This window comes from Empidonax traillii, unplaced genomic scaffold (genome assembly GCF_003031625.1).
Source record: "Empidonax traillii isolate 1590-97213 ecotype Southwest subspecies unplaced genomic scaffold, ASM303162v1 scaffold816:size509043, whole genome shotgun sequence".
Classification (NCBI taxonomy): domain Eukaryota; kingdom Metazoa; phylum Chordata; class Aves; order Passeriformes; family Tyrannidae; genus Empidonax; species Empidonax traillii.
This window is the reverse complement of record NW_020956009.1, coordinates 229319-250057: the sequence shown is the minus strand read 5'-3', so window position 1 is coordinate 250057 and position 20739 is coordinate 229319. Positions and strand designations below refer to the sequence as shown.

General features: G+C 44.8%; 1 protein-coding gene across 4 annotated transcripts in view; it reads left to right on the top strand.

The window, feature by feature from the left end:
- Window positions 1–20733, top strand: part of ZBTB46 (zinc finger and BTB domain containing 46) — a 49134-nt gene extending 28401 nt beyond the window's left edge. For 3 of the 4 annotated variants that reach the window (XM_027901833.1, XM_027901834.1, XM_027901832.1), the window contains 6 exons: window positions 3078–3359; window positions 9290–9462; window positions 10602–10653; window positions 10745–11056; window positions 16663–16838; window positions 20129–20733. In XM_027901833.1, coding sequence (XP_027757634.1) covers window positions 3078–3359; window positions 9290–9462; window positions 10602–10653; window positions 10745–11056; window positions 16663–16838; window positions 20129–20515 — 1382 coding nt within the window. In that variant the 3' untranslated portion in view covers window positions 20516–20733. The remainder of the gene's footprint in view (window positions 1–3077; window positions 3360–9289; window positions 9463–10601; window positions 10654–10744; window positions 11057–16662; window positions 16839–20128) is intronic. The other variant, XM_027901835.1, reaches the window with a different exon arrangement.
- The last annotated feature ends 6 nt before the right edge of the window (window positions 20734–20739 follow it).

Sequence of the window (20739 nt, the reverse complement as noted above, 5' to 3'; positions counted from 1 at the left end):
CAAAATAATGATTGGCTAAAGAGACTAATGAGCTCAGTTTTCCGAGCGGGATTAATCCCGTGTTTAGCTCGGGATTTCCTGCGTGTGGAGCCCGGATTCTCCGCAGTCACAGGGGCTGTCCCAGCGGCGTGAAAAATGAGATGTGGAGGGCTCGGACGGGGCTCTCGGGCGGCCACGGGACCCGTGGCAGTGAATAATTGCGGAATAGAAGCTCATTGACTAAAGCCTGGTTTACGTGGGGCTGAAGCTGGAGTAAACAGTTTAGATTACTGGGAAGTGACGGGTGCTTTCGATTCATATAATTCTTTGGCTAAATCCTGTTAAAAGGAGCTGCATTCTAGAGAAAAGAGAAGTGGTTTGGGAGGCGCCGTGGAGAGGAACTTGGTGCATTTTTTTTTGGGGGGGGGGGGGGGGTTGGTGTGCCGGGAGTATTTTAGTACTTGTGTGACTAAGTGGATATTTATTTTGCCTTAATGTGTATTTGATTATATTACATCAGCTATAAATACTGGAAGCTCTAAAGCATCTATTTCTCTGTCTGTCTCTAATCTTGGCTTTTGAGGAACATTTAATGTCTTGTTGTGGTTGCAATTAATCTGCGTGTGTTTTAGCAATTAGTGTTTATGTGCAGCAGCGGATTCTGGCAACTGTCAGTCAGCAGCTGTAACAGGCTCTGAAGAAAGGATGGCAGAAAACACAAGGTGATTTCCTGCCTGCCTGGTTATTTGGGAACACAGTTTTGTGGACAAACACTCTTTCTGGCCCGAGTTACGTGCTGTGATTCCCCGTGTAGGCAGTGAGGGGCAGAGGAATTGTGGTATTGTCATGGCTTTGATGTGATAGAGCTCTTTGCTGCTCTCCCAATTTAATGGGCTAACGTTTAATTTACTTTCTTCACCACCTTTTCCAGCAGCTGCTGGTTCTTAGTTTCTTGTAATTTGCCTTTATGTGGAGATGTTAGTTTGTTTTAAAAAAACCTTCATTATCATCTAGAATAACGTCTGTCCCCTGTGAGCCATTAACAGAGGGGTGACAAAATACGTAAAAATTCGAGGCATCGGAATTCTTCTTGGCTAAGATTTAATAAAACTGATAATACGACACTGTACAAGCAAAGTACAGATGGAGGAGGGAAAATGGTTTGTTTTGAACAGAGAGCATCTCTGGCAGTTCACATTTATGAACTGCCTACTGTGTTGGTAGCCCCTGGTCTTGAGTACTCCCTACATCTCCGAGGTGTGGGAGCACCCTGCCTGTGATTGCTTTTTCCTTAGTGTTTGCTTTGAGGCTGTTTTGTTTTTTTAAAGGAAGTGGAAAAACTTAAGACTAAGAGGTACTGGCAGAACAGTGCAGCTTAGTAAAGCCGATCTGGACGTGTTATGGAATCTGACCTGGAATATGCCCTGGGCTGGGACTGGGAAGTCCTCCGGCTGCTCCTGGCTCTGCGGGCTGGACACCTCGAGCGAGTCACTGCGCCTTTCCCTGGCAGCCACCACCTGTAAAATGGAGATAAAAATAATGATCTTCCTTCAGCTGTTTTCCAGGCTGCAGGAGGTGGGCACGGTACCAGTGTCCTCATTAGCATTTTTTAATAAGGCTCTGCAGATTAATGCCTTGCCCTGGATTGAAGTGGCGGGAGCCGAGGGCCGGTGTCTCACTCTGCCTCCTCCCCTCTCCTGGGCTCTGCTGCCCTGAAACCTGGGCAGGAGGAAGTTTATTGCAGTGGGGTGTGTGGACAACACCTGAATTCCTTGCCCTGAGGAGCACAGGGTGGGTGTGTGAGAGCAGCAGGTATTGATGTTGTACCTGTCGTCCCACTGCTTTGAGCCGTAACAATTCCCTCTTGCTTTAAGTAGATTTAAATCTATTTTAAACAAGGAGGCAGTAAAATGTTCAGGATCTGCAAAACAGCTTCCCTTTCCATCCCATTGCTCATTATCTGTGCCTTCTATTTGGATTTTTTCCCTCTACATCTTGATGAGAGAAATGCTACAAAGGCATGAGTTTGGGAGGCTTTGGCCCCGTTTGCCAGGTGCTCAGCTGGGTTTTGAGTGTGTCAGCTGTGTTTGCTGCTGCAGATTGTGGAGTAGGTAATTGCAATTTGTTTTATGCACTTTATAAGTGGGCTAACAGCTCTTTTTGCACATTATTTTTGTTGCTTCGTGTGAAGAATAGAGGGGAGTTTAAGAGTCACTTCACATAAAAATACATAAATTATTTAAGACTATTAGAGAGTCAAAGTTCATCAACCAAAAGAGAATCTTCAGTTAGACCTCCCCAAAAATACAGAAATAAACTGCGCTTTCGCAGGGAGGAATTTACCTTATCATACCTTTTTTTGATGTTGTGTGGGTTCAGTAATTGGTATTTTTATTAATAATTCATTACATTTTCATACAGTTTCTTTGTAACTACCTGTTGTCGTAAAGTGGCTGATGTGTATCTTTGGGGTTTTTTTAACTGTATCACTTCTGTATGAAACCCACCCTCTGATAGGTGCTGGGAACCACTGATTGCTGTGTATTTTCTAGACAGGTGACCCCAAGGGATTTATACTGCTTAGGAGCCCACTATTAGATGCTGTTTATTACAGGATTTTTCCAAATCTTCATCACGGGGAAGAAACAAAAGAATGAAAATTTGGACGACTGGAGTCAAATTATGAGGAAAGCAGAGTTTCAACCTTTGAATGTAATTTCACTGCTAGCAGACCACCTTGAAATCTTATTTTATCCAAGTATTGTTGGTGAAGGAGGCACTACCCATCTCCCTCCCTCTGCCCTGCCTTCAGAGTGTGTGTTGCCGTGGTTAAGCCCAGTTGGTGGGGCAGGAGCAGGCTGGAAAAACAGAACTCCCAGGTTTGGAGGGAAGCACTTCCCACTGAGCCTTTGAATGGCCAAGTCTTGGGGGGATTTGGGGGAAAAGAGGGATGAGAAACAGCGCTTTCATGTGAGAAACAAAGCCAAACTACGTGTTGCTCCATTCCTGTCGCTCCTGTTGTTTGGATCTGTGGCGGGGCAGGTGGTCCCGCTGCCGGGTGTTTTCCCGTGTCTCTGACGGTCCCTTCCCTCCTGCAGGTGCTGATGTGACAGGGACAGAGCCCAGCAGCTCTGACAGCAGGGGGGAGCGGCCGGACCCCTACGCCAACGTGGAGGAGGCTCTCCTGGGCGGGGAATCCAGCTACATCCACCAGCCCCTGACCCCGGAGAAGGAGGACGCGCTCCAGGCCGCCACGGTCGCCAACCTGCGCGCGGCTCTCATGAGTAAGAACAGTTTGCTGTCCCTGAAAGCCGACATGCTGGGCGAGGACAGCTCCCTGCTCTTCGAGTACCTACCCAAAGGCACCCACTCGCTCTCTCGTAAGTTGGTGTTCTTATATATATGTTTATTTTTTTTTCTTTGTATAAGGGAAATCTTTAATGAGGAGAAAACACAGGTCACCGCCTCGTTTCTTACCGCTGACGTGTTTGTATCCGATTTTTTTCTTTTCTGTAAAATTTGGAAACCTGTGTCTGATACTGATCCATGGAAGAGAATATTCTCTCTGTAGCGGTCACCCTCAAATTTCTGTTTCACTGCTTTGCAAAACTTTGCAAACAAAATACAGAATATTTGTGGTGAAGGAGTAACTCCATGTTTCGAATCCAAACATGATCGATGTTGAACAGCTTTACTGTTGCTCCTGTGTCTGTGGGAACAGTTGGGGTGTTGCAGATTGCATGTTCCTTATTTGGACCTGTAAGTAATGAGCAGCAATTGATTGTTTTGTTGTAAGTGCACGTGGAAACGAATGTTTTTCTACTGGTCATCTGTTGGGGACAGCTAATGTGAACCATTAGGTGCGGAGAGTTGATTTTTCAGCATATTTTTGTGTTTCCTTTGTTGAAGTTTGATTCTCTAGTGCATAAAGAGGCAGAAATGATAAGTGCTGTATTTTAATAATGCTCTCAGAAGGTGGGGATGTCACTTGTGACACAGAATAGGGCAAGCAGCAGCTTTCTGAGGACTACATGGAAATTTCCAGGAGAAAATGTTTATTTTCATTTATGCTGAGAAAACTGACCAGTTAAATAGAGCGACAAGTTCACTTAATATATCTATATTCTGTTTTCCTTCTGTTCCCTTAATGGCAAAAGATAAATAATGGTCACAGAGTCAGAGAATGAATCAAAGAATCATAGAGTAGTTTGGGATGGAAGGCACCTTGAAGACCATCTTATTCCACCCCCCCTGCCATGGGCAGGCACACCTTCCACTTGACCAGGTTGCTCCAAACCCTGTCCAAGCTGGTCACTGGAGTTGTAGGACAAAGGGAAATAACTGCACAAGGTAGTGGCAGACTTAGTGTCTCTTTTCACTTCTTGTGTCTAAACAGTGGGATTATTTAAAAAAAAAAAAAATCAATCTCTCCAAAGACCCTCAGGTTTCTGTACCTTATTTTGCAGCTCAAGTGTTTGTGGGGAACGGCCGATGCCGCCTTCTGGTTTGTGTCGCGGTAACTCACCGAATGATCTCCGGTTAAATCAGACTTAGATGGTTCAGGCTGCGCTCCGGGGCTTGGAAATCCCTCCATGGCCATGGAATAGCACAGATTCTGCCTCAGTTGAGTGGCTGGGTTTGCGTGCAGGGAGCAGAGTGCCCTCAGCTGGCACCGGGACAGGGCGAGCCTGGATCGATGGCGACCGCGGGTGATTGATGCGCCGCGGGTTCCGATCCGTGACTCGTGACAGGCGGAATCAGCGCTTTCATCTTCTGTCATGATAAACTGGAGTAATGATGGGGCTGCCCTCTATCCATCATCCTTCTCCTGGTTGGAGGATTTTTTAGGTTTTGCTTAAAAATTGAAGCACCACTTGGCGTAAAGACAAATGAGTATAAGGCAGTCGTAAATCCGGGCTGGGAATTAGAGATTGCCCAGCCAGCTGAGAAGGGAAATTTGGGGACAGTCATGGTGTAGGCAGAAAACTTTCTAAAATAAACTAAAATAAAGCTGGATGCATTAGGAAAGGGGATGGTTGGTACCTCACTGAGGGGTACCAGGCTCAGGAGGTCCTTCCAGCATGTATGTGAGGTCCTTGCTTTCCATCTTCTCACTGTCACTTGAATTTCACTCAGCTGAGCTTCAGTTATCTCATCTTCATGGAAGCGAAGTGAAATGCCCACGTCAGAAAGAGGACTGCCCGCTTGATCTGTAGCTCTCACCCCAGTCGGGGATGTCGCTGTGGCCTGGTAAGGGGCTTTTTACGGAAGCAGGGAGTTAAGGGACATATTTTTCTTTCATCTTATTCAGATTCACAGGTACCAATTTATTTTAATCACTTGAAAAAGATCTTCTGATACACGATTCACTTTTAAGTGGCCATCACTGAATACAATAGGGCATCAAGTTTAACGAGAATTTTCGGTGTATAAAATGACAGTGAAGTGAGTGGTGAGAAGATTGTGGAGATCTAAAAGCACAGTCTAGGCTGGTGCTGGCTTTGTAGGTGTTTTTGACATTTTTTCTTCAAAAACAATTTGAGGATGTTGAGTCATTTTAAGTCCTGAGTTATATTAAAAAAAAAAAAAAAAAAAAGAGGGAGGGAGGGAGGAGTAAGCCAGAGCACAGTGAAAAAGATTGTATTTAACAAAACAACCAAACCCAGCAGTTTTCACCTGTCTGATATGAAAAAGAAATGCACTAATTTGGGGGATTATAAGTGATCAGTCTCTCTTGACTTTAAAAACTGTGAAGTGTTTTTTTAATCTTGGCTGCTGTCACTGGATTGTCTTTTTGTTCTCTTACGAAGCACTGCAGGACATAAGTGGCTCAAGGAACAGTGTCCAGGTTTATTTTGGTTTTCTGGAGGAAAAAAGACTTAATGGAGGTGGACAGATGCAAAGAGAATATTAAACATGTTTAAAACTTGGACAAGCCATTTCCAAAGGGCATAGATATTACTCTCCAAGTAATGCATACATTAAAAGTTGTTATTATTTGTTCTTCTGCATTCTTCATCCTGTTGTAGAAGTTAGGGGATACCCCAAGGTTTTCATTTTCCCCCTGTTCTTTTTTCCTGATTCACTCTGTGTGTAAAGATCATACCAGATATGAAGCTCTTTGACATTCTGCTGGTGCAAAACGAAGCCCAGAACACGTTGGGGGGTTGGTGATGGTTCTATTGTACCACTGTAAGCAGTTAACCAGTTCAAACCAATTTAAAATCGGTAGGAAAAAATTTTAAATTTGGGTGGCACAGGTTCCAGATAACCTGCAGCTGAAGGGCTCTGCGAGTTTGACGTTCGCGACGTGCGATCGAGACTGACGTTGTTCGTGTGCTTGTCAGGAACCTGGAAGGTGCAGCCTTTGCAGGGAAAAAGGGACGTGTGAGTTGCTCTTGGGTAACACCGACATCATCTGGGGAACTGTTGGCTGTTGAACCCGCGTGGCTCCCTGCTGGGGGTGCCTTTCGGATGAGGCATCGTGAGAAATTCAGCTTTCCTGGTCTTTGACTTGTTTCCTTGGTCTGCCTGTTAAAAGCAGGTGGTTGTTCCGTGATTTCTGACTTCAGCAGAGCTCCTCGGTTTGATAACGTGTGTCTTGTTCCATTTGTGAGCCTGAACTTTGGTAACATTGTTCCCCACGGTTACATCACGTGGCCAGAAGTCTCAAAGGCTTTAGTTCCAGTCTTTTGAGCTGGTTTTGCCAAGTATAATCAGGAGAACGGGAATTTTAATATTCATTAGAAAATGAGGTGGTTAGTTCACATCCTTGTTTTCTTATTAAGGGAAAAAAAAAAAAAAAAGAGAATTTTAGGGCCATGGGATGACTGGCTCCCTTAAAGGGCAACTTCCACGTTTCAGAATAGTACATTGCATGCTTTTTTATATGTCTAAGTTTGGCTTTTCCTGTTTACCCTGTTGCAACTGAAACTGTTTATAGAAGCAATTCCTATGAAGCTTCCAGTCCAAGTGATTACATGGTACACAGAGCCCTTTTCTTTTGGGCAAACCAACTAATAGGTTATTTTTAGTTAGTGGTTCATTGGAGCCAATAATTTATTCTTGCACTGGATGTTAGGGAACACATTTTACACAGTGGTTGACTTTTCCCAAGAGGAAGTTAAAGGTATTCAGTTTGGCATGGAATTTTTGTACATGGTAAACGAAGATTTAGGGGAGAATGGATGCAATTTTAAATGAGATATAATAACTTTGCCTTTTACTTTTCCACAGTAATTTGCTGACCAGCTGTCAGAGAATGCTGTATTCGTATAAAAACTGCTAAACCCCTGCTTCATCCTCTGTATGAAGGAAAATGCTTTTGATTTCTGATTTAGGAAGTAAAACCATTTTCGATTAAAATTTGTTTCTGCACAAATTTAGGAGGGAAAAAGTTTTCTCACAGCACCAGTCAGAACGGGACAAAACATAAATCCAGGTTCTGGTGTACAAAGTGTGGGTCATTGATGTCGGTTTCTTCTCTTTGTGTTACTTGCAGTTGTTGAAACCAAATAAATATTAAATATTGCTTGAAAACTCATCTTTGTACTTTGTTGTGTTGTACATCTTGGTGGCTCAGTTGGATCATAGTTTATTGTTTCACTGTGCTCTACTTCACTGCTCGTTCATGAGCCTTAACTTTTGCTTTAAGAAGTGCAGAGTTTCTTGGGAGCCTTTGGAACTCTGGAGAGGTGCTAAAAAAGAATTATTCAAGCCAGACCCCACTGGCTTATCTTTACTGCATGCTGAAGTACCATTAGTTATAGGAATTGCAACCCAGAGATGCCTCTGGGGCAGTTTGAATCAGTTTGGGGTGTTCAAGGGGGGGAAAAAAAAGGAATGTGTGGCTGCCTAGGCAGGAATTCTGCTATGGACTTGGAGAGCTGGATTCCTGCTAATGGTTTCTAACAGGAAATACTGATGAAATCCTGGTTTTTCTGATTTTTTTTTTTCTATCTTCAATATATGGGATTTTAGCATTTTGTTGTCCTACCCTTAAATTACAACAGCAACAGATGAGCACCACTGGAGTGAAACCTTTGGAGCCTTGTTATCCCAGCTGAACAGAGTCGAATAAGTTGTAAAAGACTTCAATCTGGGATCAAAGCGGAGGAAGGTAAATCAAACATCCAGCTTGTGGCACAAGAGCAGAATTTCCTTTGATAGCTGATTAAAAAAAAAAAAAAAAAAAAAAAAAAAAGTAAGGTTTGGGATTGTTCACGTTTCTTGGTGTGGTTTGACTCGAGTGCTTTGTTGTCACCCAGATCACAGCGCTTTGTATTCGGACACAGTGTAAACTGCGACTTGTTATTTGTAGCCTCGTTGGAGGGTGTGTTTTTTTGTATCCCTGAAGGTGCCAATCAGACTCTTCTTGTGCCGGAAATGGAAAAGCCTTTAGGGCATAGAATGCTTCAAGTACAAAGTTGTTTATTTTATGCCGTATTTGCTTCTGGTTTTGCCTCCTTGCTTTTCAAAAAGAACGACCCGCTCAGTATGTCATTCCAATATTCATTCAAGGCGTGTGCTAAAGCTTCTTTAATAATTTATGATGTACACTGATTTGGATGGCACGGTCTTTATTTGTATTTAGCTTTGTCATTGATTTTTTCGGGACAGTTTCTGGAATATTGTTTTCTATTTGGTTGTTGCTACAGCGTAGGCAAGAGGGTACAACTCTGCTTGGGCCGGACACAGCATGTTTTCCTTCTGATCTAAAGGAGATTTTTTAGACTGTAATGACTGTTAGGTGTAATTGAAGAGTTTTGTACAAATATTTGAACTTCCTTGCTTGTTAACTGTAGAATGACAGGAATCCTTTCTCCCATCTTTTGTAAAGCACTTTGAGATCAAGGACTGACAGCCCGATATTAAATAAACCGCCACGGACAGATCTTGAAATCTGAACCTTTCGAGTTAGTGGAACGAAGTCTGTGTGCGTGTTCCTTAAAGATGGAAATTTATGTGTTTGGGATGGTGCTTCTCCAAGAGAAATGGGATTGCTCTGGATATTTGTGCTGCACTGTGCTTCTCTCTCTCCTGACGGACTCCGTAGTGACCGTGCCGTGCCGTGTAACTCCAGCACATGCATTTGGGTGGGGAGGCTGGTTTTAAAAAAAAAAAAACCAAAAAACAACCCAAGGAACCAACCAGAAAGACCAAAAAGCCTGGCATCCCTGTCCTGCTGCGTTCCCTCCCGCTGACAGAAGATGAGCTGCGAGTGCTGGGGCGCTGCCTTTGCGAGGCCGTTTTTAAAGCCACCAGCTGGTGCTCGTTCACGTGGGTGAGACTCGTTTCCTGTGTTCCCCAGGGCCTGGCACCAACTCGAATCCTTCAAGGGGCGAATGTGATGGCAAAGTGGAAGCACCATCTCCCCCGCTGCCTTCAGCACACCTTGCCACTCAGAGCCCCCCCGGGATCTGCTCTTCTGGTGAAATGTCACCAGAAACTGTGATAAAAGGAGAGGTGCCTTCCTCAGCCCAGGTAAGATCGGGGGGGAGAAGTGCAAAGGAATTGAAATGCAAAGGTGTCTGTTTGATCAAATCCTTCTCAGTTAGGAGTTTGAAAGGCCTAATACCTTCTACTTTAGTCTGTTAGTTTTTGTAAAAGGAACACAGGTTATTTTAAAACTAGAAGTCTCTTGAGGTCAGGGCTGGTGCTGTCCCAGTTTTAGCCTTTTTGCCTTACCTGAACAGAACTTCCATTCAAAAACCTCTGGTTTTGGGTTTTTTTTAATATACCTGCCCTTTTTGTTGTAAATCCCTTCATTTGCACAACATTGCACACAAGCTTGTGAAGATAGCTGAGACTTCAGCTACCTATTGCTCACTTCTGGCATTCTGCATTGGGGTTTCTTGTAGCTGCCTAAATTCAGACAGAAGTAGGCTGTTGGCCCTGTTACAGAATCAGGAGTTTGACCTAAAATCCATCATTTTCTGTGGCATTTCTTAATGTTTTTAAGTGAGGCTTTAATTCCGTTAAACAAATGGATGGGAACACAGATTTTCCTCTGCAGTCCCTGTAGGGTGAAGTGAGCTGGTCTGCCTGGGCTGCACAGACCTGCCGAGGCTGCAGCGTGGCTCTGCCTCATACAGGGTTGCCATCTGCCACACACTGGCATGTCGCAAAGGGTTTATGAAGAAAAAAAAAAGAATAAAATCAGCTTTTATTTAGAATATGGCCCAGCAGTGCCAGAGAGCATTGCATAAAGGGAGTTTGTCTTCTACGGGCTTCTCTGTGTGGAAAGGAAAAGTAGCTGTGGAGGGCTAAGGGAGAATTCTGCAGTTCTGTTTTACCTGCTGTAAATTTTCCGCCCGGAGTTTCCCTTTGGCCTGAGTGGGAGCTACGGATGCTTAGCGAGACTGGAAACTGGGTGGTTACCCAGGACCTAAACAGGAATGTTGCTTACTGTCTTCAAAGCACCAAATCCTGCAAAATACATCACAGTTCACTGCTTTGGCAGGAAAAGCTTTGTAAAGGCACGTAGGGCTGCCGGGCCAAGTGGTTGAGCCTCCCTTAGAGAAGGGGGGAAGGCAGTGCCAGCAGTGGGAGTGGGAGCTCTGCCTGCAAGGACAGAGCCTTGTAAATACCTGCCTTAACCTCCGTGTGCTTTTCCTTTGCAGGCCGCTTACGACAGAGTGCTGGCACTTTGGCAGTTTGATAACTCTGACTCGGGTAAGCAGAGAGGAAAATATTTCTTTCGGCTGTCATTGTTTTCCGCCTGAAGACACTGATCTCTGCACGTGTGTCCGTGGTTCCGTTTCAGACACGAGTTTCTCCAGGCCCGAAGACGCAGACATTGCCACCGATGGGACGTTCCTGGACTCAGCCCTGGCCAAGAGGCTGACCTGTGGCTTCTGCAGGAGGGTGTTCCAGTGTGCTGAGGAGCTGAAGGAGCACATCCACAAGCACACCTTCTCCACGCTTCTCCCGCTGGACGTGGTCGACTGCTCCCGGCCCGGCCTCGCCGACGGCGTTCCCGCCGGCCAGCTCGGCCGCTTCCAGTGCTCCAAGTGCCCCGCCAGCTTCACTCTGAAATCCAACATGGATCGCCACGAAAAGACCATCCACTTCCACTGTAAGAAGATGCAGTGTCCTAACTGTGCCAAGCTGTTCCGAGACAAGACAGACTTAAACCGGCACCTTCTGTCCGTGCACTCAAGCGAGCGCACCTTTGTCTGTCTCTGCTGTGGGAAGGGCTTCGGTACCCAGAAGAACCTCAGTAGCCACGTGAAAACGTGTTACCTGGGCTCTGCCCACCTGGCTGGGCTGGAGCTTTTGGACAGTGTAGGACCGAGCGAGGATCCTGAGGATGTGTAGCTGCTGTGTCGTGTCATTATGAGACGCTTCCCTAAACTAGGAAAAGCGAATCGTTCCGTGGTTTCTCGTGCTGCAAATAAACCTTCCACGGGTGTCATTTCAGAGAGTAACTCCCCAAAGCTGATCAGTTGATGCTGTGCTGGTTCCAGATCCTGTGTCACTGCAGCCTCGGTGCAGTTTTTGTGCAGAGACAACTTTTGTCAGTCCACACAGCGGGCACTTTGGCTGTTTTATTGGTGTGCTCATGCTGTGTTCTTACACTACCTTTGACTTTATCAGTAGATCTCAAAGTGCTTTATAAAAGAAACGGTGAAGTTTTCCTCCTATTCTCTGGGAAAATAACATATCTCAGGTGGTTGAAAGTACTAGTAATAGAGCTAATAAGAGAATTCAGTTCCAAGGTCTGCTCTAGTACTGTGCCTTTAGACAATTTGGGCATTTCAGGGATTTTCAGTGTGGACTTAGGAGCTGTGGAAGCACTGGGTTGCTCAGCTTTGTAAGCTGTTTGTAAAGTCTGGTTTTCTGTGTCTTTTAAAGGAGAAAAACATGCTGCTTGTTCGTATGTGCAACAGGGTTTGAAAGCTGTCTCAAGGCTTGTATGTTTTATTGGCATTATATTTGACTACTCTTAGGACTTCTTTTTAAGAATCATCCTGGAGTGTGGTTCTCAGGAATTCTGTACATTTTTGTGACTCATTTGTTTTATGTACTGTAATTAAATCAGCCAGGCTGAGTGTGTGGTGTTGAAGCAGAGGAAGGGGATCTTCACGCAGATCTAATTGTGACTGGGGGTGTGCACACGGAATCAGTAGTGGCTGTTCCTGGTGGGTAGAAATCTTACTGTAATTCCCGTTTTTATTCTCTGAAATTCACTTACTTTTTAAAAAGATTAAATATTTCTGTGTCTCTCGCTGTATATTTACATACTAAACCAGATTATGGTGACTGTGAAATGAAAGTAGCATAATTAAGTGCAGTGCTTCCCAGCTGCTCTGTGTGCAGCACAGCTTGGCAGTGTGTGGGGTTGCTTTCCTCAGTGGGTGAGAGGCAGCTGAGGAGAAAAAAGCTTCTACAAAGGTTCTTCAGAGTTCCTCAGGAAAGCTCTTTCTTGTCGTGCTGTTGCATCTCAGGGAGACAAAAACGAGACACGTTTAGTCGTGCACAAAGTGGAACTTGAGCAGCCTGGAGACTCCAGTGGGGAGCTTCTTCCAGAGCTGTTTGCTGTGGAAAGATGAGAGAGCCCATTGATTCCTGTTGCCCTTGGGCTTGTAAATGGGTATATTCTGGTGCAGCACTGCTCTGCCTGTTCCTGCTGCGAGTCGGAGCTTCAGGGAAACATCTCAGTGCCGTGCCAGGGCTGGGAAGCTGGAGTTTCCCTGCCTGGCTCAGTTCTTACTCTTCCTTTGGGCAGGCTGCAGTCTGGAATGAGAAGTTGTTCATATATAATCAGGGGTACTACATCGTACTTTAATCATTTAGGTTTAAATGTTACGGTTTCTGCGAAGTCATGTTTATTTTTTCCGCTCTTGTTCCCGTTGACGTCCTTGGCATCGGGGATCTCGGCTCTCTGTGAATGTGTGTAGTTTATAGTCTGTCAGCTTCCCTTGTGACAGATGTCAGGGTAATTGCCTCGTGATTTATTTTGCTCTTAAATAACCAGCAAGTGAGGAAGGGGAAAGCTGAGCCAGAAGACAGAGTTGTGACCAAACGAGTCTTATCTGGAAATCTGGGAGCAGCGGGGTAGGATTTGTCTGAAATTGGAAAGTAAGATGCCAGCAAAAGCAATTTCAGCAACATTTAAAAGGCTTCATTCATGTGATAGTTCGTGATGTTTCGTGTTTGTTCATTTTTCTCATGTTTGAGAGTTTAATTTAACATGAATCTTTTTTTATCTGTAGTCAGGTCAATTCGCTGTCTCTAAATAGAAGTTTAAGTAGTATTTTCCTTGGCCTGGACATCAGACTGCTTCCCAACATCAGCACTGGGAATTTCCAGTGCTTCCCTTCAGGATCAGGACTAGTTTTTTTAAGTTGTTAGAACCATAGGGTATAGCAGAGCAGAGCCTTGCTGGGCTTGTGTAGAACAGATGTTAGAAGCAGGATTTTTTTTGTTAGGAAATGGCATGGGAGGATGATGGGGAGTGTGAGTCTGACGATTAAATTACACCTCACTCTTTATAACCTGAATTATAACGGGCATTAAGCGGACAAGAATTTTGTCCTAAAGTTTGTGAATTCTTCATAATAACCCAATGTGTGCAGTATTTTAGTGATTATTAACTAGGTATCAGTTTACAGAGTTAATCCAGAACAGCTCTACCAGGCAGGGCATCACTAGTGCTTTTTCTTCTCTCTCAGGGATGTAGGAGCCTGTTTCCTTTAACAGCCTCAGTGAAATAAGTTACTTGAAATGACAATTCCAAAGGCTTTTTCCCGGGCATTGTTGTGTTGGTTTGAAAAACATGCACTTCCATAAATATTTTAGTGGCATTAAGAGCACAAATTTTTACTGTGGCACTGTTTGTGTTTCCTTCTCCGTTTCTTGGCGCTGTGTCCGGTAGCTCATCATCGACGGTGCTGCAGTTAATCATCTTGATGATCATGTTAAAGGTGATTTCTTAGGACCCTAATGCTGCTATATTTAATGCTGCTCTATCAAATACTGTCGTTTAGACAAAGATGATGCTCATACCAAAGCTGGTGTGTTGCTCATTAAATAGGTGTACTGTGGGTGCATATATTTAACAGGACTGTGAAAATGTTAACTCTGCAATACAGTTACTTTTCTGACAATGCTGCTGGTTTTCAGGTGATTCCTTTTGTAGATACAAGGACTAAATATATGGCTATTTGGTGAAAAAAAAAAACAGTTTTCAATAAAAGTATAGCTGCAAACAGTGTTCTGTGAGTATTTTTAAATATAAGTGTACTAGAAGCTGAAATGTTTTTCTTGAGTGATTTAAGCTAAATGCTGGCATGAGGGATCTTGGAATCGTTCAGTGTTAGGAATAGCCTTGAAAACCCATGGATGTGCTGGAAGCAGGTGGTTGTTGGTGTGTGGAGGAGGGTGCTGGGGGTGCAGGTCATGCACCTGACATTGGGTATTGCCTTTTCAGCTCTGCAGCAGCTCAGCCATGAAGTGAAAGGAGAGGTGTGGGCAAGGGGAGAGCAGGCACCTGGTCACTTGGGAAATGACAGGCTCAGGTACAGCCTGGTGATGCAGGAAATAAGGGATTTTGTGGTATTGTTTTCCTAAAGTGCCTTTGCTTCGTGATCCCAGGATCTGGTTGCTGTCAGGATCTCTGTGTCAGTGTTTTCCAGTGGTTCCACCCAGCCTGCTTACCTTGCCTGGACTCCATAGTAACAGGGTTATTAGAAGTCTGTGTGTGGCCTGTCACTAATAATCGTGTGGTTACAAGATCAAGCTGGAAACATATTTATCATAAGTAGCTTTATACCCTAAAATCATAAAATTGCCACCTGCTGGAGGAAAACGTGGGCTCCTTGCCTCTGAGTGTGTAGATGAGGGGGGTGTCAAAACCAAAGGAGAAGATAAAGCAAAAAATATCTTTCCTGTAATGTAAAAGAGAGTTTTGATATTCCGGGTGTTAAAAAAGATGTTAAAATGTTATAAATGAGAAGGTCAGTGTGGGGTAGGAGAAGGGCTGGTGTTTAGTTCACCCACCAGAGAATGCTTTGCTGGCAGGTGAATAAAATATTCCTTAGCCTTGGCTTTCCCTGGGGTCAGTGCTGCAGCCATGGCCCAGGTGAGTTGGCACTTCTCTTTTTTTTTTTTCTTTTTTTTTTTTTTTTTTTTTTTTTTTTTTTTTTTTTTTTTTTTTTTTTTTTTTTTTTTTTTTTTTTTTTTTTTTTTTTTTTTTTTTTTTTTTTTTCTTTTTTTTTCTTTTTTTTTTCTTTTATTTATTTTTTTTTTCTTTCTCTTGGGCTAGAAAATTCTCTTTGGAAAGGTGCTGAGAAAAAGCAGCTGTGGGTTGGACCACCACAAGTGCTGAGCAGCCCAAGGCACCGAGTTAGAAGCCGAAGAACAGAATATAAGAATATTAAATGCAGTGCAAACTGATAATCAGAGGAAGTTTTTTTTTTTTCCACAAAGTTGCCTGTGTGTAGGATATGTTTAATTCTGAGTAGTCAAAACAAATGCTGAGATAAACTTTGGATTATAGCATCCTTTAAGATCTTGAATAATGCTTGTAGCGTGTATTAGAACAATAGAAAACTTCATAAAATACTAAATAAAGGTGTCTTTTACTACTGTTTTTCCTTAAAAAGGCCATTTTTCAGTGTACAGTGTAACTCCTGGGCATCACCTGTGACATCCTGAGGACATGCACTGTACACACACCTAGTAGGGCATTTATAGGAGGTAATATTTCATTAGGCATCTAAAAATACTGCCAAATACTACCTCTTTTAGGAGCCAGGTAGTAGGTCTGGTATTCCCTGATTCCCTCAGCTCTCCTCCACAGACTGTTTAATTTATCAAGGGCCATTTACATACATGTAAGGACGTTGGGATCATTAACCAGAACTTGCTCTTTTTCCCCCCTCCTTGTTATGTTAATATATTGCTTTGAGAAGTAACAATAATTAAGAGAAAAGTGGGTGAAAATTAGCATAATAATGGGAAGCAATAGAATAATGAGAAGCTGGAGATTTAAAATCATCTCCATGTGGACAGTCACTTAAAAACTTGTACGGGGTGGGGTGTACTCAGGGAGCAGCAAATACTCTGTTTTCACCTGCTGTATTCTGTGTGACACTGTTGGCTGTGTTTTGGGGGAGGAACCAGGGTTGGATAACATAGAGAGTGGTGGTTTTAATTGTCCTGTTTCTCCTGGATCACGCTCAGTCTCTGCTCCTTCACCGAAATGCTCCTGGGGTGTGTGATGATGTTCTTGCACCGCCCCGTAAACAGCACTAAAGCACGAAGTGCTGTTGGGGTGTTACCTCTGCAGGCTCCTGTTCCTGGCTCCCTGCTTCCTCCACGAGTGATAGGGTTAAAATTTTATATCTTGATATTTAGGATCATTCTTCATAATAAATCAGAACTGTAGCAGGTTGCCAGCCCTCTTTATTCGCCCTTCAGCAAGTGTTGGGCAATGTCCATAACAGGCTGTTGCTAAATGTTTATGTGTTGCCTCGTTCAAAAGCTGCTCTGATAAAGCTACTTCACTTCTTAGCTTTAATAATATAAGGGCAATAATGTAATGATTTAAATATAGAGATGGTTAAGGGGTGAGAGTGTGATTTCACAGTGAACTAATTTAACAGCGAGATAGTCAACCAGAAGACTGCTTCGAGACCTCCTGAGATGAATCTCTGTGTTCTGCTTCCTCTCTTACAGTCAACGAGTTCACAGTCATCAGGAAGAAATTCAAGTGCCCCTACTGCAGCTTTTCAGCCATGCATCAGTGCATCCTGAAGAGACACATGCGATCCCACACGGGAGAAAGGCCCTACCCCTGCGAGATCTGTGGGAAGAAGTTCACCCGCCGGGAGCACATGAAGCGACACACCTTGGTAAGGGCAGGGCAGTGCTGGGGGAATCAGCCCTTTCGTTGGGGTTCAAAAGAAGAGGGGCTTCGCCTGATTTAAGTCTGGATTTTGTTTTCCCCCTCCCTGGGGCTCGACTGAAGGCTTCTCCTGCATCGTTTTTCCCTGCCTTTCAAAGGCCTTGTGGTTGGCTGCCTGTTCATCCAGAGCTGACCTCCTCCTGCTCTCCGAGCTCAGCTGGGGGGTTTCCAAGGTTTAGATTGGATATTAGCAGAAAATTCTTCGTGGAGAGGGCTGACTGGCAAGCCCTGGCACAGGCTGCCCAGGGCAGTGGTGGAGTCACCTTTCCTGGAGGGGTTTAACAGGTATATATAGATGTGGCACTTTGAGGGGCACAGTTTAGTGGTGGGCTTGGCAGTGCTGGGGGAACGATTGGATGTGATCCTGGAGGGCTTTCCCAACCTTAACAATTCCATAATTCTATGACTCAGTACAGAAAGCTTTAAAATACATTACTCAGCAAGAATTCGAGCCAAAGCTACTCTGGTCTGGCCACGCTTAGTTATCAAAAATACTGTTAAACCTTATTAAAAAAGGGCTGCTCAGCTCCAGCTCCAAGGCTGGTGCTGGTGTCTGGCTCTTCACGGCTTCCTCAGAAACAAAATTTTATGCCAAACATTGGTTATTTTTCTTTTATAGGGTAGAATTACTTCCCCATCCTAGAGAGGGTTCTCCAGGCTCGGTGTAGAGGTGCTGTTGTGGGAGAGCAGACAGTTTCCAGGCGATTATTTCGGCAGCAGGTGCTGGCAGTGGGCACAGCTCACCAACCCCAGCCCCGGAGCACCGGGACCATCGGGGGCCTGCCTGACAATTCGCCACAAACCCCCACCACCTCCCCGCACGTGTGTCCGTTCGGATGAGTGCCCAGCCATCTGCTCAGGGAACTGCCTGCTCCCCGAGATGCCCCTTCCCTGTTTCCTTGGGGCCTTGTGGCTCTGGTGTTCCAGAGGCAGATCCAGCAGCGAGCTCAGTCCTGCTGCAAGCCCACGGGTTTCAGGATGGGTTACTGGTTTTGCCTTGTGGTGCCAGCTGGTTGCCTCCAGCATTTTATTTCTGAGAGCTTTCCCTTTTGATAATTTTTTTCCCATAAACTTAGGGTGTTGTCAGCACATTCCCCCTCCCCCCCCTTCGTTGGAATATTGGTATTTAGTCAGTTAGAATATGATCTTGCTGATGGCATGGTCTGATACTGAGGGTCAGATGCTGTCTCTGTGTTTAATACTTACTAATTTGGCAGTGAGGGAAATAAGATTAGTTTCTGCTCAGCTGCATCTGGGAATATGGTTGTCTTTGAAGCAGCTGACTGAACTGTTAGAAAAGAGGGAGAGAGGTGATCAGATTTTTAACAGATATTCAGCCTACTCTAGTGGCAGGTGTCCCTGCCCGTGGCAGGGGGTTGGAAAAAGGTGAGCTTTAAGGTCCCTTCCAACCAAAACCAGCCTGTGATAATTACAAATTGCTTTAGTACCTGTTCTATAATTCCTTCTTTTTATGGTTCGTTCAGCCCTTATTCTGCACCCCTGACCACCTTCTGTTCTCCTATTCAGCTTTTGATGCCTGAAAATCATTCTTCTGCAAGTTAAAAGTGAGTGATACCTATAGATCCAGCTGGATGACTCTGACCAGCCCTGTCCAACTGCTTTTGAAGAAAATAATAAAATCCAAAATGCCTTTGCTTGTTGCAAGTAGAAGAATGTCGTGGGGACTGGCTCAGAGTAGGGGAACCTGCAGCCAGAGCACATCAGAGGCACTCCCAGGCTTTGAACACGGCTGGGACTGGTGTGACACAGAGCCTGAGCCACTGTCCTGTGGCAGAGAGGGCTGAGGGGCTACGATGGGTCAATTTGTCCTCTTCCCAAACAGCTTTAGCTCAGCTGAGTATTCCAGGGCACAGGGTTATGGAGAATCAGGTTAGAGCTGCTGATCCCATGCCGAGGCAGGAGCAGGGAACTGGCATCCAGGCAGCTGCTTTAAAATATAAGGAAGGGCTTTAACCAGCCAAACTTTTCCCACAGGCTGTTTCAGGAGCATGGGAAGAAATGAGTTAAAAAAGGATTAGGGACTGGTGATTCGTGCCCTAAGGCTGTGGTGGCTGATGGGCTGACCCCAAATCATTGGCCACTGGATCCTTATCTGCTTCTACACCTCTTCCCAAAGTGTCCCTGAGGATCAGTTCCAGCCACAGGGAACAGTGCCTGGGCTGTCCCTGTGTAGTGTTAATATATTAAAAAAAGAATATATATATATAAATATAAAAGAGAAATTTCTAATGTATATTAGGCAACCCTAAAATAGGCAGTTGGACAAGAAGATTTGCCTAGGTCCCTTCTGACTAAACTATTCTATATATTAAAAAAAAATTCATATATATTTAATGTGTGTGTGTGTGTATATATATATATATATACACAAAAAATGAAAGTACCTGATGAGGCTCCCTGTGATGAAATTAATGAGTTCTCCCTGCACTGGTTTCCTTTAGCAGAGGAGCAGGTGAGTGGTTTGACAAGCTCCTTGCCTTCCATGCAGGGCAAAAGTGGCCAAGGACAGATTTCACTTTTAATTGGGTGATTTCTTCTTCTCAGAGGGTGTAACTTTGCTCACTGAGTAGTGAAGTGTTTGACTCTTGAAGTGATTTCTGGTTTCCTGCAGAGCATTTTCCCACTTGCCACATGTTCTGTGATAGCAGAGTGCAACCTGAGTTATGGAACAGAAACATTTGTGACAAACCAAAGTAGTCAGAAATAAAGTCACAAGTGCAACCAGATGTGGGGGGTTTTTTTGGAGATGCAGGATGCATTCCCAGTCCTCCTGCTCTTTGGTTCTGGGCAGCAGTAGGATCAGGATGAACCCCACTAAATCACCATGACATTAGCACTGTTTTGGTCAGGGTAGTTCTGCTCTGTCTGCACAGAACTGGTGCTTGGGGTTTGTTTTTTTTTTTCTCTAATTGAGATTTTCCTGGTGTTGGTGCAATGCAGCTCTTGCACCCCAGAAGAACAGAAAGAAAAAGGGAGAAAAAAAAAAAAGCAGGTGCTAAAAGTTCCTCTCAGAACTACTTGATGGTGAGTGGGCAGTCCCAAAGAATTTTCCATTGTGTGTCACCATTGCAGGGTTGAGTTTGCAGTAAAGCCGACTGTGATCTCAGGCCCCAGCGGTGGATTTGCCTTCGCAGAGGACACGGGAGGGCGTCCTTCCCTGCAGCTCTCCCTCTGCCTCCGTTGGCATTAACCTTTCTGCTCGTTCTCCTTCTCCAGGTCCACAGCAAAGACAAAAAATACGTCTGCAAGGTGTGCAACCGGGTGTTCATGTCGGCGGCCAGCGTGGGCATCAAGCACGGCTCCCGCCGCCACGGCGTCTGCGCCGACTGCTCCGGCCGCGGCATCGCCGGCCACCTGGACCACAACGGTGGAGAAGGGTCCCCAGACGAGTGTTACCCCGGGGAAGGGCAGTACATGGAAGACCCGGATGACATCAAAGTGGAAGGTGACGAGGAGATGGGGGACGACGACGACATCAAGTGGAAGGACGACGTGGGGATGTCACAGGATGATGTGATTTTAGATGACGACAAAGATGTTGACTCCCCCCAGGAGCCGGACAACTCTGGGGAGAACGACAAGGATTTTACCTGGATTTCTTAGGGATTTTTTTTTTTTTTTTTTGGTTTGGTTTTTTTGTTTCGCTCTGTCGTTTGTAGGGGGAGGGAGGGCGGGGAGGAAGGAGTACGTTGGAAAAACTTAAGTAGCCTTGTTGTCGTCCATGTGTGCAAAATAACTCTCGTGTTTTCTAAACAAGTCCTTCTCTGTTCCACTCAGACACTGTCTTAGCAGTGTCGCTTCCAGCGGCACGACTGACTTCGCCTTCC